This window comes from Bos javanicus, chromosome 8 (genome assembly GCF_032452875.1).
Source record: "Bos javanicus breed banteng chromosome 8, ARS-OSU_banteng_1.0, whole genome shotgun sequence".
NCBI classification, from domain to species: Eukaryota; Metazoa; Chordata; class Mammalia; order Artiodactyla; family Bovidae; genus Bos; species Bos javanicus.
This window is the reverse complement of record NC_083875.1, coordinates 25,288,703-25,304,643: the sequence shown is the minus strand read 5'-3', so window position 1 is coordinate 25,304,643 and position 15,941 is coordinate 25,288,703. Positions and strand designations below refer to the sequence as shown.

The following is a 15,941-nucleotide window of genomic DNA, read 5'->3' as shown; positions in this document are numbered from 1 at the left end:
TGTCCGCACTTCTCAGGCAGAGCCACAATGCCCTTCCTGATCCCCGTGTGTCTCCTCCCTCCCCGTCCACTGCTCTGGTCCAGGCCTCATCAGCTCTACCCCTACTCCTGCAGCCACCTCACTGCCCCACCACTGCCATCCACTTTCTTGCTGCACATCCGATCTCGACACCTCAGTGCAGCCTCTTGGATCTTTCACAGGTGCAAATCACATCTGGGAACTTATGACAGCTTGTTGTTGCCCTGGAAGGAAGTCAAGTTGCGTATCATGGTCCTCAAGGCAGGCCAGCCCTGCTGGGAGCTCACTGCCACCATCTTCCCTCCCTCTGCTCCCCACTCTCCAGCCACACTGACTTCTCTGTTCCTCAAACAAGTCAAGCTCATTTCTGCCTCTGCGGATGCTGTTCCCTTGGCCTGGCTTGTTCTTTTTTTCCAAGATTTTTATTTTTATTTGGTTGTGGACTGTTTTTAAAGTCTTTATTGAATTTGTTGCAATATTGCTTCTGCTTTATGTTTTATTTTTTCTCCGCAAGGCACATGGGATCTTAGCTCCCAGACCAGGGATTGACCTCGCACCCTTTTTCTGCATTGGAAGGCAAAGTCTTAACCACTGGACCACCACAGATGTTCCAGCTGGCTTGTTCTTAAAAGTTCAGCCTCTGTTCAAATACCACTTCCTTACTGAAGCTTTCCCTCACCTCCCAACCTAAAGGGGCCCCTCCACTCGCCCTCCATTGAGTCACAAGGCTTTATTTTCTTCATGGCCCCATTGCTGTCCATAATTATGTCTTGGTTTACATTTGCAGTCTCTCTGCTCTGCTAGAATGGTCCTAAAATTCTGCTAGAATTTCCAAGGCCCAGCACATCGCCTAACACATACTGGATGATCACTGAAAGTTTCTGATTCAACAATGGAAGAATTTCAGCCCAACTTACTTTTCCAAGTGGATTTCTCCTCCATCTTCACCTCACATTTCAGTCTCTAGTTCTGCTGGCCTTTTCACCAATCACTAACATGAATTTCCCTCTTAAGGGAACGTGTTGTCATTGCCTCCTTTTTTGAGCAACAAACTCCTACTCACTCATCAATGCCCAGCTCAAATATTACCTCTTCTTTTAAGGTTTTGCACTTTTCCTTCCCTGGGTCTTCCTCTGGAAGGCCCCCAGAACACTTTGTATACACTTTCCTGACATATGTGTGAAGGTCACCCAGTTGTGTCAGACTCTTTGTGACCCCATGGACTGGAGCCCACCAGGCTCCTCTGGAATTCTCCAGACAAGAATATTGGAATGGGTTGCCATTTCCTTCTCCAGGGGATCGTCCTGACTCAGGGATTGAACCTGAGTCTCCTGCACTGCAGGTAGACTCTTTATGTGACATGATGATGATAAGTCACTTCAGTCGTGCCCGACTCTGTGCAACCCCATAGACGGCAGCCCTCCAGGCTCCTCTGTCCCTGGGATTCTCCAGGCAAGAACACTGGAATGGGTTGCCATTTCCTTCTCTAATGCATGCATGCATGCTAAGTCACTTCAGTCATGTCCGACTCTGTGCGACTCCATGGACAGCAGCTCACCAGGCTCCTCTGTCCACAGGATTCTCTAGGCAAGAATACTGGAGTGGGTTGCCATTTCCTTCTGGGTCATAATTATTTACCTACTACAGATGTTTATTTATTTGCTTATCATACCCTGGATATACTCAAACATTATATATGTATATATTCTTTCTATATGTAATTTTCATTTTAGCTACAATGAACATTTTGCCTACAGGGGAGGGACATCTTGGATGCTATCCATATAGTAGGTATGGGCACATAGGGTTCCCCAGTGGCTCAGTGGTAAAGAATCCACCCACCAAGGCAGAAGACACAGGTTCCATCCCTGGGTTGGGAAGATCCCCTGGAAAAGGGAATGACAACCCACTCCAGTATTCTTGCTTGGAGAATCCCATGAACAGAGGAGCCTGGTGGGCTACAGTCCACGGGGTCACAAAAGAGTTGGACATGACTTAGCAACTAAAGAACAACAAAATGGGCACTAATAAATAAGAGCATTTAGCTCTGTGCTAAGTGCTTTATGTATATTATCTCATGTAATTCTCCTAATATCCTGAATGAGGCAGGTACTGTGATTATCTGTACTTTGCAGATGAGGAAACTAGAAGAAGGTTCGATAACTCTCTCGTGTTGGCCCTGAAAATCACTGCCAGGCTGTGCTGCGGGCAGCTGGTGGCGTGGCTCTCTGAAGGCCTATGTGCCCTTGAGCTCTCAGTGTATCAGCATGGTGCACAAACTTGTCCTGTTACCCTGAGTGAGACCTGGGGACACAGCTCTGCTCAGAGAGGGGTTGGCTGGGGCTCTGTCAACCCCCTGCAGCAAGCTGCTTCCATGTGGGGGGTATAGCTGTCCCTCTGCCAGCCAGATGGACAGGCACGGTGATAAGGGTGCCCTCTGCACACCTGTGATTGTGCGTCCCCAAGGACAGCCAGATGTTCTTGGGGCCTGCCTCCTTCTGCCACATGCTGCAGACAGAAGCTGCTCTGCCAGCTCATCCTTGAGCTAATGCGAAGGGAGCGTGGGGCTCTGGGCAGGAGGGTGAGAGCCTAGGAGGCAGAGGAGACAAGGGCAGAAGGAGCTGCCGTGTCTCTATTTTCCTTTAGTCATTCCCCCCCGCCCCCTGGCGCTTTACTGAGGGATAACTGACAAATAAAAATTCCATCTATTTAAGGTGTACAACGTGAAGATAGGTATACCTCATGAAAAGCACAGCAAAGGAAACAACAGACAAATGAAAAGGCAACCTATGGAGTGGGAGAAAATATCTACAAGTCATATATCTGATAAGGAGTTAATAACCAAAATATATGAGGAACTCTTACAACTCAATAGCAAACAATGAATAACCCGATTGAAAAATGGGTGAAGGATCTGAGTAGATATTCTTCTGAAGGAGACGACATACAAATGGCCAACACATGTGCAAAAAGGTGCTTGACATCTTTATCCTTTCCTTTAAATGAAGAAACTTTCTTTGCATGTTTCTTCAGGGAATAAAGGAAACAGGCGACGATAAACAAGTGTCTTCTAAGAAGCACAGACTTCCTCTGTTGCAGACAGCATCCCAATGTAAAGGAGAAGGGAGGGTTGGAATGGATTTGCTGTAGTCAGGCTTCATTATCAGCTCATCGGGAAAATTCTGTCTAGAGAAGTGGGTCACAAACTTTAGGGCCATGCTACTCAAAAAGTGTGGTTCTTAGACCAGCCATGTCAGAATGACCTGGAAGCTCAGGAGAGCTGCAGACTGGGGACCCCACTCCGGACCTGACAAACCAGACCCCAAATTTGAACAGAATCCTTCAGGAAATTTCTAAACACATTATAGTTTGAGCAACACCGACTCAAGGGTAACTGGTTAAAATGTAAATCTGGGACTCTATGCCTTAGAAATTCTGATTCACTTGATGAGGGTGAGATCCAGAAATCTAACAAGCACCACCTACTTTTTTTTCCTGCCGACTTTTTTGAGCAACTGTGGTCCTGAGGCAGTGGAAACAGTACAGATTCTGTATTTAGACAGTCCTAAAGCAACAGTCCCAGTATTCTTGCCTGGACAATCCCCAAGGACAGAGGAGCCTGGTGGGCTACAGTCCATAGCGTCGCAGAGTCAGACACGCAGGATCAGCTCTAAGAAGCGACTTAGCACACACACACAAGATCAAATCTCAGCTCTAATAGCTACAAACCAAGTAATCCTGAATAACTGCTTCATCTTAAGCTTTAGCATCCTCACCTATAAAACAGAGATACTAAATGTTTATACCTTCAGCTGGGAGGTTTAAAGTGATAGCATAGACAAAGCGCCTAGTGCTGAAGCTATGGCACACACACAGTGTGTATAAATGTTAAGTATTGTAGCCATTAGATCAAACAGCTATCTAATGGTTGCAACACCGAATGGTGGACTGGACCACAGTACTGACTAATTTCAACTGCAGGGACTAAAAAGGCCAAAGGGGGTTAACCAAGGAATGATGGCTGTGGTCTCTCTGTTACTTAATCATGGCCCTGAAGACACAGAGAGGATTAGACTGCAGCAGTGATCAAACTTTATCATCTATTAGAAATCACCAGGGACAGGAGTTAAAATGATGATTCCTTGGATGTGTGTGTAATGTATGGCTGAGTCCCTTCGCTGTTCACCCGAAACTATCACAGCATTGTTAATCGGCTACACCCCAAAACAAAACAAAAAGTTCAGAAGAAAAAGGTGCTGATTCCTGGGTGCTGCTTCTCAGTGATTCTACTTCCCACTGGATCTGGGATATGGACCAGGGATCTGCATTTTTATCCCCAGGAGATTTGATGCATGACTCCTCCAATCTCACTCTGAGAAACAGTGGGTTGGAGAATGTCTGTGTGCATGCTAAGTCGCTTCAGTTATGTCTGACTCTGTGCAACCCTATGGACCAGAGCCCATCAGGCTCCTCTGTCCATGCGGTTCTCCAGGCAAGAATACTGGAGTGGGTTACTGTGCCATCTTCCAGGGGATCTTCCCAAACCAGGGCTCAAACTCGCGTCTCTTACATCTCCTGCATTGCAGGTGGGTTCTTTACTACTAGTGCCACCTGGGAAGCCTGGGTTGGAGAATATGTGCACTTATATGATGAATGAAGAGTCTGATGCATGCGGTGCCCTGGCTGGTACTGGGAAGTACACACAGGGACGGATGACTCTGGGGTCCTCTGAGCTGGGAGCTGGGGCCTCCGAGAATGCAGGTCTATGCTGCTATGCTAAAATATTGACACACGCAACAGCCTGGAGAGCAATGAAAAACTGCTGTACCTGGGCTTCTGCAGCTTCGATGCTGTGGGAGAGATTTCCATTTTGTACCGGTTCCGAAGCATCACTGGAGGGTGTCATCTCCACTTCTGTGCTGGTGCTGTTTGGGAGCTCGATTTTTTCTGTGACAAAATTTAGACACACAGAAAGCAAGCAAATGGAGTCAGTGGGGGTAAGAGCCATATTGAGAAGAACATCCTAAAATGTTGGGCCAAGGGAGAAGGTAGTGGCGTCCAAGGGGTGATAAGACCCAGGGCTGGGTTGTGCCAAATGTCTAGGATTTTTTTGCCCCCCTGCCTTTCAGTGAACTCAGCCCTCCTCCTCTCTTTAATAGCTCCCTGGCATCCCCGCTGGCCTATATCTGACCTTGGGTACCCTATCAACTCTAGGGGTATGCCTTCTCTAGATTGGGCAAACTTACCAACTTGCCATTCAAGAACATGAGCACGGACATTTTAAAACCAAAACCATACCCAATTTCCACACCACTGTCTATACCCATGATCACATCCTGCAGAGATTTTCTTATGGCAGGATCTTTTCTTCTGTAATTACATTCTGCTGCTAAGTTGCTTCAGTTGTGGCCAACTCTGTGAGACCCCATAGACGGCAGCCCACCAGGCTCCCCCGTCCCTGGGATTCTCCAGGCAAGAACACTGGAGTGGGTTGCCATTTCCTTCTCCAATGCATCAAAGTGAAAAGTGAAAGTGAAGTCACTCAGTCATGTCGAACTCTTAGCAACCCCAAGGACTGTAGCCCACCAGGCTCCTCCGTCCATGGGATTTTCCAGGCAAGAGTACTGGAGTGGGGTGCCATTGAGAAGGGACATTTATTAGCTTGGGCTTCAGGAGACTTGAGTCTTAGGCTCTGCTCTGACAGAATCAGGTGGTCATCTCAGGCAAGGCCCCTCATTTCTGCAGAACCTTAGCTATGCGATGAGGGGAATCAACTGGGTGACCTCCAAGGCCCAATACTTCTAGTTCTAATTCCCTCAGGCTCAGTGGGTGGAAAGTTCTACCAGGGCATCGGTGTTGTGGGTAGGGCAAACCTGGGAACCTGGCCTTCTCGAAATGCCTGGAGGATACTACTTAAGAGGTTCCACACTTGGGCATCCTATAGAAGACCAGGCAAGGGCAGGGGATGAACAAGTAATTGAGATAAAAATCTGTGTCATTCCTGACTGAGAAGCAACACTTGGCTAGAGTGACTCTCAGGTAATAGTTGAGTACTGGGACTTCTGGACACTGGGCATCATAGGCGGGCCTGGGTTCATACTCTGATGCTACTGCTTAAGCTGTGGGGTCCTTAGTATGTGACTTAGCCTCTCTGATGTTCAGCTTCCTTATCTGTAAAACTGGAATGATGCAGATTTAGAGAATGAAATCATGGTGGCCGGGGGAAGGATGGGGAAAAGGGATAGTTAGGGAGTTTGGGACGGGCATGTCCACACTGCTATATTTAAAATGGATAACCAACAAGGACCCACTGTATAGGCTGTGGAGCTCTGCTCAATGTCATGCAAAGCCTGGATGGGAGGGCAGTTTGGGGAAGAATGGATACACGTATATGTGTGGCTGAACCCTTTTGCTGTTTACCTGACACCGTCACAACTGCTTGTTAATCGGCTATACCCCAATACAAAAGCAAAAGGTAAAAAAATCGGGGTGATGATGACAGTAGAACCACCACCGCTGCTCTGACCAACAACAATATGATCAAAGGGCACACCTGTAGAGATTACACAAGAAAATGAATTAAAGCTCTCAGCACAGTGCCTGGAACAGAGTGAGCAAAGAAGAAACATAAACTGTTCGGATCCACTTTACAGCACCCGACTTGCACTAGAAGATTTTTTCCAGGGCTCAGAGGAACACCTGCAGGGGATCAGTGATCGGGCACATGAGGTTTTTTTGCCATAATTTCAGGGAGAGGGAAATATAAAGGGTTGCCCTCTGGCCGAGCTGGGTTGAGTCTTGGGACTTGTCAAGTCTAGGAGTTTGGCTGTGTGTGGTTCAGTGTCAGGGTCACCAGGAGTACCGGAAAGCTCATCAGTCTCAGATGTGGGCAGCTTCAGGCTGCTCAGAAAGTATTAGAGTATTTCTAGCAACTTCAGAAAAATTAAACATTTCTATCACTGATAAATTTACTGGGAAATAATTTGCGAGTTATATAAAAATGGTTGAATTTGAAGGAGCCAAATTCTGGAAGCCATAGGGAATGCTATGTTTATTCATGTATTCAGTTGTGGAATACAGGGGCATAAATGCATTTGAATATGGAAAGCCACCGAAACTCCAACTTCTTTTATCTTAGTAGTGATCGTGTTTTCATAATGATGTTCTGCTGTGTGTGATTGTCTGTTTTTCCTAATATGCTTGGTTCAGTTGTTTAAACTAAAAAATACTCAGTACCTTGGGAAATACTAAATCTGTGTTTGTGTGTCTGTTAGCTGAGTTGATACAACTTTAGGATCAGCCTTTAATGACCAAAAAAATGGGGTTCTGGGTCCCAAAGTGAAGTTAAGATGTATAAGAACAGACATGAACACATGAGAAGAAGCGACTTCCCAGGAGTGAGAGCTAACATTTTAGTTTAAGTTTTTTCCCCACCCCGTACCCAATAGAATCTTGACTGTTTCTTGGCCAAAGATTTTTCCTGAAGCTAGAAGTCAGGAGAACAGAGGAGACATAAGCTCTTCCAAGGAATGTCATATATTTTGAGCGCAACACTGTTAAATTTTGTCTGCAGATAATTTTAGTTTCTTGGGCATCATGTATTGCATAGATCCAGATTAGGGTAAATTTAGACTGAATTTAGAATTTGAGAGCTACATTAGAGTCACAGACTGGAGAGGAGGAACATTATGTTCCAAGTTAAAATAAGACCACTAAATGTCACGATCTGGTCACAAAGGAACTCAGAAAAAGTCAACCAAAAGGGACCGGAGCTAGTTGCTGAATTCTTAAGAAGGGAGAGTCAGGGCCATCTTTCAGGGACCCGGGAACTCAGTTCAGGAGCAACCAAGTGAACATCTAGTAATTTGGTGGGGGTGATGCAGGAGATGTCATAGGTACAAAATCCGGTTACCAAGCAAGAACTTCAGAAAGGGTACTCTCACCTTTTGTCAAGTATTAAATGACAGGTCTGTCCTCTTTTTGTGCAAGCTCCCAAATGGAGTGATTTTCTACTCCAGTGGAGATGTATGGTTAGGATTTATTTTAAATTTATTTAATTTATTTTAAATTTTTTTTACTTATTTAACATTATTATTTGTTTATTTTATACGGCTCCTCATAGAATCATTTCACTCTTTTTAAAGTTCCCCTGGGAGTAGGTGACCTATTGGGTCTGTTCATGCCCTGGGACCCACCAGGGAAAGTGGGACTCTTTCGGAGGTCCGAGAAAGGGCTGAGCAACAGGGTTCTGTATCTGCACTGACTTGGGGTGCCCACACCGGGTCCTGCTTCTCTGCCCCTTGCTTCACGCACTCCAGGAACAAACAGCAGGGGATGGACATCTCCCCGTACTCACCCACGTGATTGGCAGCCCCGTTCTGCCTCTCATTCTCATCCACCTGACATTTCTTCTTGGCAATCTTGTGGAGAATTGAAGCCTTTTCTCTGAACCTCCCTGAAGCAAGAGAAAGTAATGGAAAGGAGATGGGGTGAGAAGGAAGAGAAAGAGAGAGGCTCCTGGCAAATGGTGAGGCTCTGGCAAAGCGGGTGCCTAGTTTTCTTAGCTAGGGTGTCGTCCAGGGGTGACCACTCCTTTCTGCCCAACCGAGAGGCCCTAGGACCTGCATGAAGAGTACTTTCTTACCTTGTGGATCCCTCAGCCCAGTTCTCTACTTGACAATCTCAAGCTGCTGGGTCACAGACAAAAGGTTTCCCTTGGACCTCTTCCCTCCCTCCCAATTGCTTACAAAAAACAAAAACCCCAATCCTCACCAAAACTCCCTCCATTGCTGTGACCCCGAAACAGGTCTAGACACAGATCTGCTCCGGAGGCATGGCCATTTCTCTGAAATTAGATGCTCATCCCAGGATTGGCTTTTGACCGTGGAAAGCCAAGCCCAGGGGTTCTTTGATTTGACTCTTGTTTTCAAACATGTATCTTAATTAACACTGCAGTTTCTAAAGTCGTCGGGAGCATGCATTGCAGTCGAATTAGCTGAGTCAGCTGCAATGAAAGCATCAAAGAGGCAACTGATTGCATTTGGGGATTCAGGGCAAAGGATGATCAACAAAGCACAGCAAGTAATGTCTGTGGGTGATGAGACGCTTAGGGAAAGGTTTGGGAAAAAATACCATTTTCAAAGTAATCGTTTTAAACAGCTGTACCATAAAAGTAATGCTTCACTTCTTCTCCATTACTGACATAATTAATGGGTAAATGCATGCAACAAGCACAGAAAAAAAAAAAAAACATGCAAAAGTGTAGAGATTAGTGAAACATAGCACATTTTTCTTTCTTTTTTAATCCTTGATTCCCACAGCCCCTCTCCCCCATCCCTTCCTCCTGGGATTATTCAAGGTACAAAGGAGCTTCATTTTAAACTAACTATTGCCTACATTTAGATGAGTCCCTGAAAATACTGTAACTCCTACAATTTTCCCACTAGGCATTTGTGGTTGGCTCGGTTCTCTAGCAGGATATTAGCATGGGAGCTTATTCAACTTTTCTAGAATAGACCACAACCAAACCAAATCAGTCTCAAACTAATTTCTCCTGGAGAGTCCATCCTCCTAGGACGGGACATGGCAGGTTGGCCTCCCCACCCCAACCCTCCTGTGGACCCAAAGCCAGGGGAGTGGTCATAGAGGTGACTTGTGTGGCTGGTTGGGAACGACAGAAGCAGTAAACTAGAGACGAGCAGCTGACTTCAATGGTGAAGGTGACGCAGGGGAAGCTCCTTCTGCTCAAAAGCTCCGTTAGCCTTAAATCTAGATGCCTGCTTTCACAGGGTAGCCTCTGGGATGTCGGTCCTTTAGTCTAGGAAGTGAATGTGCCCCGCTGGACACATTCTTCAAGCAAACAGGAAGAGGAACATTACGCAGAAAAAAAGTAGGTCAGCATGTGGCCTGGTTGCATAAGGAATGAGAAAGAAGGACGAAGTGAGGGACATGATGTGCCCCTTTGAGGGACGGTGAAGGTCAGCATTGGGTTTACCCTGCTGGAGGGTATTCTGCATTTAGCTATTTCTATTTAATCGCCAAGGAAAATCTGGGGAAGAAAGAAGGGAAGGAAAGAAGTCTGGGGACTAGGAGAAGGAGGAGGTAAAGGGGAATAAGAACAGAAAGAAAAAGGAGAGAAAAAGAAATAATTCAATAATGCAGGGGAAGGCATGGAGCTAGGACTGTCTGGAGGTTGCCCAGGCAGCATGGTTGGAAGACACTTTCCTGTCTACCAAGTCTAGTCTTATTTGGGGACGAGGTGGATGGATAACGGAGAGTGATTCTCAGCATTTGGCAGCCTGAAGCCTAAAGAGGGGTACTACTTGTGTAAGACGACTCTAAGAAGTCCTTAAATCATCTGCTGAAAAGCCAAGAAGAGGAAAAGGGAGGCTCTGAAACATTATAGAAGATGATGCTTCTACTAATAAAGCCACTCTGTGGACTCAGGGTCAGTCTTTGAACTTAGAACAATCTGCAGCTGTATGATCAACCACAGCTTAAACCATAATTTAAAAATTATATGTAAGATAATAATAAAGTGAGAGAGCATTCAAAAGAGGAAACAAGCTTGGGGAAATAAAACCTGAAATAAACCAATCCAAGTCAAGCCCAAAAGTCATGAATCATGGCAGAGAAAATCGTTGATAGTTAATCACATGTTGTGTATGGTTCCAAGGATCTTTTCAGAGCTCAGATGAATGCCAGAGACAAAGAAGAACAAAAGGGACCCCACAGCATGGAGGGGTGTGGTCACTCCCTTTGCCAGGAAACATCTTTCAGAACAGGGCTGGCCACTGTCACTCGAGGGCTGGTTTTCCCAAAGTCTCTAAAGGAGGAGTGGGAGAGGAGCGGAGGAGATGATTCGAGAATTTGGATTTCTCAAAATATGTTCAGAGACCAGCGAGGGTTCTGTAGACTGTGTGCGTCCCTCTTCCCACTGCCACAGCACCTGAGGTTTTCTGTGTTACGGAAAAGTGGGGCAGACTGACTTGACCTGTTTCCTCTTAGGGTTCAGCCCTTGGGCAGAGGCTGCCTGGGGAGCAGCTCTCGTCCACCCACTGCTTCTACTTCTTTAATAGAACTTCTGTCCCAGTTTGCAGGACCTGGCTGCCATTCTGCTGTGAGGGTGCTGACAACGGCGGCTCCAAGGCCTAAAAGGATTTTCCTTTTTCAGAGACTGGTTTATAGAAAAGCAGCAGTGGAAGTCCCACCTTCGGAACTTAGCACACAGGGGAATTTCTTGAGGGTGCTGAAGCAGACTCACCAGGGGGGCACCCTCATTCCAGCCCTAGGACACCCCTGGGATCGCCACGGGGCACCTTATGAGAGAAGGTGTGACGATGAGGCTGGCAGGACAAGACTGAGCACAGAATGTGATTCTCAAAGAGGCCCTCTGGGTTTGCAGGTCAGGAGGCCTGGCACCTTCAGGACCTGTTCAGCTTGAAGCCACAAGCCGAGAGACCACCCTGCAGTGTGTGTGCATGTGTGTGTGTGTGTGTGTGTGTGTGTGTGTGTGTTGGGAACAGCACAGTATCGTGGTTAAAGGGATATGATCTGGGGTTCCCAGGTGGCTCAGTAAAGAGATGCAGATTTGATCCCTGGGTCGGGAAGATCCCCTGGAGGAGGAAATGGCAAACCTGCTCTGGTATTCTTGCCTGGAGAATCCCACTGACAGAGGAGCCTGGACGGCTATAGTCCATGGGATCACAAGAGTCAGACACGACCAGGCAACTTAGCATGCACGTGGATGTGTTTCGAGGCAGCAAGGCCTGGTTTAAGCCCCAGCTCTCTCCCTGGCTCTGCTAGGTGACAGTCAATAAGTCCCTGAATATTTCTGAGTTTCAATTTTTCTGTTTGTTAAATAGGGATGCTAACCACTGACTCCTGAGTTAAATGCAGGCCTTAAGTGAGAAAATACCTATAAAGGACTGACCACAGCACCTGGCACTGGGAGAACTCTGTAAAAAAGAGGAAAAAGAAAACCCAACAAACAGCCCAGGGGCAAGGGTTACACGGCCCTGTGCTGCATTAGAAGAAGCCTTGGCATCTTCTCGTCTCTCAATTGGCGGTATCTGACCTGACAGTGTAAGCATCCCAGGGGGCCTCGTTGGATTGGGGTTTAGTTTTCCGTGATTCCTCCAAAGTCAGTTCCAAAACTGATTAGAAGGGTCACTTTATATCTCTCTGAAATTGAGAAGGTCAAGGTGAGGGAGCTGGCCCTCTGTGTTTTAACTCTGATACCTTTGTGATCTTCAAATGGAAAGATAGTGATCAGCTTTCTCCCATCACTTGTGAGGACAGAGTACAGGAAGGGCTGTGGGTATTGCACAGTGGATTTCGGGGTGGCTCCAAAGAGCTTCCTGAAGCACCAGGGCTTTGCCTCCTCTGTGTCTCAGGCTCAGAATTCTAAAATAGTGATAATGAACAGAACACCCAGCTCAAACAGTTGCTGGAAGACTTAACGGTTTGAGACACATCAGGTATTTAGATGGCCCCGACATACAGTCAATTACTCAGAAAGCGTTGTTACTATTATGGAAGTGAATGCAGGATCTTCACCCCATAAATTACTGAAGATGAAAAGCTTGATATTTAAAACAGAATGGAGGCTTAGCAGCCTCTGGTGCAAGAAACCTTGGCCATAAAGGCACCACTTTCATTGACTATTTTGGGCATGGATTCCATGTTGGCATAGGGGTTGACATGGACAGATCTAAGAAAAACAACTGTGTGCCTGGGGATAAAGGAGACGTTTTTGAGCAACTTTTCAAGGTGAGCGAGGGACTGATTTTTCAACATGTTTTAAAGAGACTTTAAAAAATACACGCTGTTGCGTGTGAACCTTTAAAGTATCTTTTTATATAGTGACAGATATTTGTATACTTAAAATCTTAGAAATAGCAAACTCGGCTCAAATCGTGAGGCACCTACGTCAAAAACTAGTACACAGTTTTAATATAGTTTCGCTTGGTCTGAAATTTGCAAAAGAAAACCAGCTGAGTGTTCTCAGGGGAGTGTGTGTTGAGGGGGTGGTAGGGACGTGTGGGAGGAAAAGATCAAAGCAGAAGGGCTTATTATGAAGAAGAACAAATTTTGGAAATAAAAAAACCCGGCATCAAAATCCTCAACCGATCTCTCTGCCATAACGCAGGAGCTCCAAGCTGCGTCGCAAAATCACCTTTGGAGGTTCTGTTTCCTCCAAAGTAAAGCATTTTACTTTTGTTCTGCTGTTGATTAATGAAAACAGCCCCTGGAAATTCCTTCACATCCTTCCCACCAAGTCATCAGCAATGCCCCGACAGGAACGTTTTGGGCTGGAGATGAGATTAGCTCCTGGCTGCCACAGAGCATTCTGAGCCCTAGCAACACGGAAGAGACAGGACCAAAGAGATTTATAGATGTAAAGGGAGCAGCCACACACACCTCAGCAAATAGACCTTGGCCTGGGAGACGAAAAGGAAAAATGAAACAGGAGGGAAAACTCAGTGTGTTTGAAATTATTTTTTGTGTTTTCAGTTCTGCCTTTCCTGTCTCTGTCTTTGAAGTTTATGGGTTGGCTGGCAGCTTAAAAAGCAACAGGGCACCTGAACTTTCCTCCTGTTTATCCTTTATTTTTTTTTCTGGAATCAGAGACTCAGGTCAGGCAGCCAGGCCACCGTGACTCTGAGAAGCACTATGAAAGCGATGTGGCAAAGAGCAAACGCTGACCCTTGGGGTCATTGTGGGTTCCTCTCTTTCTCTCCTACCTCACAAGCTATCTATCAGCAAATCTGGGATCTCTGCTTTCAGCGTATTTCAGAGCCTGACCACTTCTCGCTCCCTACCTCCCTGGGCCGAGCAACAATCCTCTGGCCTCCCGGCCAGTCTCTCTTCCACCATGTCTTCCCTGTCCCCTGCTAAGTCACTTTAGTTGTGTCCGACTCTGTGCGACCCCATAGACGGCAGCCCACCAGGCTCCCCCGTCCCCGGGATTCTCCAGGCAAGAACACTGGAGTGGGGTGCCATTTCCTTCTCCAATGCAGGAAAGTGAAAAGGGAAAGTGAAGTTGCTCAGCTGGTCTTATCCCAGGGTCATTAGTGGTCAGATCATGCCACTCACGCCTCTGTGCAAAATCTGGCAGGGGATCCTTAGGGAAAAATGAAAACCAAAGTTTTGCCAATGACCTGGAAGATTCTGTCCAGTGAAGCTCACCTGGACCCTCCTGCCTTGTCCCCTCCCCCTCTCCTAGCTTACTCTGCACCAGACACCCTGGCCTTCTTCTTGCTGTTCTGGAAAACACTGTGTTCTCTCCACCTCAGGGCCGTGACCTTTGCTGGTCCCTCTACCTGGAATGTTCTTCTCCCAGAGACCCATGGGCTCCACTCTCTCCACTCCTTTGAGTACTGATTTGTTGTTCATTGTTGTTCAGTCGCTCAGTCGTGTCTGACTCTTTGTGACCCCATGGACTGCAGCACGCCAGGCTTCCCTGTCCTTCACCATCAAGTACTGATACTTGTTTATAAATATCACCTTCTCATTGAAGCTGCTCTGAGCAGCCTATTTAAAGGTGCGGCTTTTCTCTCCAGCACTTGCCACCCCCAGCTTATTTTCTCTAAAGCGTTTTCCACCACCTCATTCACTGTTTCACTATTGCTATTGATTATCTGCTGTTTCCCATTAGCAGTCAAGCTCCGTGAGGGTAGGAATTTTCATCAGTTTTGTTCACTGCCGTATCCCCAGTGCCCAGTGGGGCTCAATCGATCCTTGTGTTTGTGGTTTCCAGGCAAGCTGATGAAGTTCTCACAAGCTTCCTGTTGGCTAACGGGCCAAAGTAAATCCTTTCAGGTCCACTCAAGCCCAGCATCCTAGTAGGGCTCAGTTCAGTTCAGTTCAGTTGCTCAGTTGTGTCCAACTCTCTGCGACCCCATGAATCGCAGCACGCCAGGCCTCCCTGTCCATCACCCAGAGTTCACTCAAACTCACGTCCATTGAGTCGGTGATGCCATCCAGCCATCTCATCCTCTGTTGTCCCCTTCTCCTCCTGCCCCCGATCCCTCCCAGCATCAGAGTTTTTTTTCCAATGAGTCAACTCTTTGCATGAGGTGGCCAAAGTACTGGGGTTTCAGCTTTAGCATCATTCCTTCCAAAGAACACCCAGGGCTGATCTCCTTCAGAATGGACTGGTTGGATCTCCCTGCAGTCCAAGGGACTCTCAGGAGTCTTCTCCAACACCACAGTTCAAAAGCATCAATTCTTCGGCACTCAGCTTTCTTCACAGTCCAACTCTCACATCCATACATGACCACAGGAAAAACCATAGCCTTGACTAGACGGACCTTTGTTGGCAAAGGAATGTCTCTGCTTTTCAATATGCTGTCTAGGTTGGTCATAAGGGCTAAGGGTCCATATATAGAGCCCCAGGAGCTGTCTGAAGTAAAGAGGAGAAAATAGGGTGGACCAAGTGTTCATGCTCCAGAAGTGAAATAAAGAGGGGCACCCAGTTGTCCCCCTTCTGTACCTCCTCCCCCCCAATCAGGTCCCCAAGGTGGGCACTGCAAGGAAGAGGAGGAGATGGAAGAGGAGGTGCAGTGAGCACAGCAGAGAGTACAGTAGGGCAAGCTGCGCTCTGGCTCCTCCTCCTGCATGAAGATACTCCTCATTTGTCGAGGCCTAATTGAAGGCATCACCCACTCAATGGACATGAGTTTGAGCAAACTACACAAGATAGTGAAGGACAGGGAAGCCTGGCATGCTGCAGTCCACGGGGCCACAAAGAGTTAGACACGACTGAGCGAATGAACTGAACTGAAGGCCAGACTCGAAGTCTCTCTATTGAGACCCACGCCCTCCTTCCCAAGTGGAAATCTACCCACTGCTCTCAGGGCATTTTGTACTCATCACAGCCCTTATTTCAGTTTGCTGCCAGCTTCTCTGCTTTCCCCACC

General features: G+C 46.9%; 1 protein-coding gene across 3 annotated transcripts in view; it reads right to left on the bottom strand.

Annotated features, from left to right (window-relative positions):
- Positions 1-15,941, bottom strand: part of SLC24A2 (solute carrier family 24 member 2) — a 292,349-nt gene that overhangs the window by 44,480 nt on the left and 231,928 nt on the right. For all 3 annotated transcript variants that reach the window (XM_061425191.1, XM_061425193.1, XM_061425194.1), the window contains 2 exons: positions 8,375-8,473; positions 4,847-4,965 (listed from right to left, as the gene is read on the bottom strand). In XM_061425191.1, coding sequence (XP_061281175.1) covers positions 4,847-4,965; positions 8,375-8,473 — 218 coding nt within the window. The remainder of the gene's footprint in view (positions 1-4,846; positions 4,966-8,374; positions 8,474-15,941) is intronic.